At 28.4% G+C, this 3,221-nt stretch overlaps 1 protein-coding gene across 1 annotated transcript in view; it reads right to left on the reverse strand.

The window, feature by feature from the left end:
* Positions 1–380: 380 nt before the first annotated feature.
* The window catches only part of LOC119677247, a 19,087-nt gene continuing 16,246 nt past the window's right edge, over positions 381–3,221 (reverse strand). Inside the window, exons 2-3 of the mRNA XM_038088519.1 lie at positions 2,705–3,193; positions 381–605 (exon numbers count right to left, since the gene is read on the reverse strand). Coding sequence (XP_037944447.1) covers positions 381–605; positions 2,705–3,193 — 714 coding nt within the window. The remainder of the gene's footprint in view (positions 606–2,704; positions 3,194–3,221) is intronic.

Raw genomic sequence — 3,221 nt, forward strand, 5'->3', positions numbered from 1 at the left:
AGCATCTGACAAATCTTCAATAACGTTCGCCAATTCTTTAGACCTTCCACACTCTCTATATTTTCCTTTATGTATTCAAGTTCTTCAACCCTCGTTAACCTGTTATGTCTAATATGATCTTTTGTTAATTGAACAAATTCCTTATCTGGATTAAGTTCAATTAATTTTTCCCAAGCGTGTACTCTTGCCGATTCTAAATATCTTTTAAATACTCTAAGCTCCTGTTGTAAATTTTCGATTTCCTTTTCCATTTATGAGAAATAAAAACAAAATAATTACGTGACCCCACTCAACCAATAACAATAATTAATTAATCAAAAGAGAAAATACCAAACCATATCTCTGTATTACACTTATTACTTAGAAAAAAAAAACAATGTTTAATTCCACAATTCTCTAAATTCTTGCCTATATTGTCGGGCCCACTCTTTATCTGTTTTTGGTACTGGTCGTTTTATGCAGTTTTTATTGGGTTTTATGCTTATGTTTTCGTAAGATATTCCCTTATCTTTTGTATTGTCTATTTTACTAATAATACGATGTGCTTTCTCAAACAACCATTTATGCGAATCTAGATGGTTTTCTAAATCTTTTTCCTCGAATTGCTTATCGCAAACAAAACAACTTTTCCCCATATTTGAACAAACTTGAAAATTAAGAAATTTCACATAACAACGTAGAACAACAGAACTCAAAAAAACTTACATATAGTAATAAATTTACATACATAAAACTTACATTCAGAAAATTTACATATAAAATTTGATTTTTAAAAAAAATAAAAATATATATTATATCATTACAATATTATTTTGATTTGATTTGTCTTTCTTAAAAAATGAAATGTCTTTCTATTTTAAAAACTTAACTATAAATATTTCTTATTAGTGACTTACAATTTTTTCTCCCATTTTTCTTCTTGTTGCCAATTATGTTGTGTTCAATTAATTAATTAATTATGTTGTGTTGTATAGTTGTAATGCTGTAAACTCCCACGTAGGTAGGTGACGTTGTCGTCTCACGTTGCACGTTTTATATTGTATGTTTATAAAAACGTGTGTATACCGGCTGCGCCAATTATGTTGTGTATTTTTGTGGAAAACCCCGAGTGTGCCAAAATGTTGAATTCTTTATTTCAAGTTTTGGACGAAATGTTTCAGTTGCACTTGTTTATAGCTAATTTTTAAAAAGGTCCTTAGCTATTATGAAAACACTTGAGTTTAATTTCACAATTTAATTTTATTAATTTTATTTATGTTATAATTTATATTCTTTGGATTTCTTTTAAATTCAGTCACACACGACTTATTTGTTTAACATTTGTTGTCAGCGCTACTACGCTTGATCATTTTTTATATTTGGCTAAGTGTACAGTATATAAATTTTAACCACTACTTCGTTTAACCACTGTTTTTTATAATTTTCTATTTCTACACAACTTTCAACTCCCGTCTTTGACTCCTCTTTGACTCTTAATTTTTACTCCAACTTAGACTCTAACTTAGACTCTAACTTAGACTCTAACTTCCACTTCAACTACAACTCCAACTGCAACTTAACTACAATTACAACTCCTCTTTTGTGGTTTTAAATCTATCTTATATACCCAAACTTGATGCAAAAATCCAATATATGACCTTCAAATTACCCTAATTGGGTTTTTTTCATAGTTTCATAATTTACTTTGCTAAATTTGCAAAGTTTTTATTATTAATAAGAATGCTCTACATATTTTTGCAATTCTTCCGTATTTACAATTTCAAAGTCACTTACATCGTGACACCAATTATTAACCAAATACCAAAACTCAGCATTTCTTATCGTCGAACTGACGGTCTGCTGCTTTGGTTCTAGTCAACAACTGCCCAGATGCAAATAACCTTGCCTATTTTTAGGGAAAATGTACGATCACCTAAGATCGTACACACTACCATACAGAAAAATTGCCAAAACCCGTGAAATTAAATAAAATAAATATTTAACTCACAACATTCCTTCCCCCTATGAAGAACATTGTGGCACACAATGTTATATATCTAACGGTCTATATTAAACTTGCATCAAATTAGGTTTACATTTTAAATTTTCAAATTTTAAAATCTTAAATCTTTAATACATTTTAATTTTTTCATAAAATTATTCTTATATGTATTATAAAAAAATAACAATTTGTATACGTCAAAAATATTTCCATACATCTTTACTCTTTATAAACTACTTATTAGTTAAAAACTTGTTCTTTAAGAAATGTTTACTCTTGAAATTTGTAAATTTCTTTATTATGATTCTTATTATAAACTACTTATTAGTCAAAAAGTTTATTCTTATTAAAATATTTTAAGAAATGTTTACTCTTGATAATTGAAATTTGTAAATTTCTTTATTATTGTGCTCTGTTGTTTATTATGATTGTTATTATAAACTACTTATTAGTCAAAAATTTATTTAGATTATAATAAATAATGAAAATGTTGAGTCAAACAAAAATTATTTATTTCAGTTTTCTAGTTTCCTTTTTTTTTTTTTCCTTTTCCCCCCGGAAAAACAGGAACCTTCATCCCCTAATTGTAAACCTACAACTCCTAAAAATTAAAACTAAAGACTAAATTTAAAAAAAACTTGTTAATAGTTATAATTTTGTCTATCTTTTATGTAATTTAAGTAAATTATTGTGGAATATTCTTTCCCTTCCTGAAATTATTACCTTAGCATTTACTGGACTAGTAATTTCTGTTACTGGGAAAGGTCCCACCCAAATAGGTGAAAACTTATTTCTTCTACTTGTATTCTTCAACCATACCCTATCTCCTACTTTGAACATTCTATTTTTAGAATTCTTATCATAGTTTATCTTTGCTTTAAGTTTTGCCAACTCCTGATTTTTTCGAACCACGTCGTATGAGCGTTGAATTTGATATTTCAAGATTTTTGAAAAATCGTCGTGGTTGTATAATGGTGTTGGTTTTCTTTTTAATGTTATAGGAATCTCGAAATCGAACCCTAATAGTGTTTTTGATGGTGTCTGCTTTGTTGCAGAATGCACAGTGTTATTATGAACATGCATCGCATGATGCAACCACTCATCCCAGTTGGAGCCATCCAATTTAACGAAACTTCTTAAAAATTCCGCTATAGGACGATGACTTCTTTCCAAAGAGCCATTTGCCTGTGGATGATATGGAGTAGTTTGTATCTTTTTAACACCAAGAATTTTGCAGATT

The sequence above is a fragment of the Teleopsis dalmanni genome, chromosome 2 (genome assembly GCF_002237135.1).
Source record: "Teleopsis dalmanni isolate 2A chromosome 2, ASM223713v2, whole genome shotgun sequence".
Taxonomy (NCBI): Eukaryota; Metazoa; Arthropoda; class Insecta; order Diptera; family Diopsidae; genus Teleopsis; species Teleopsis dalmanni.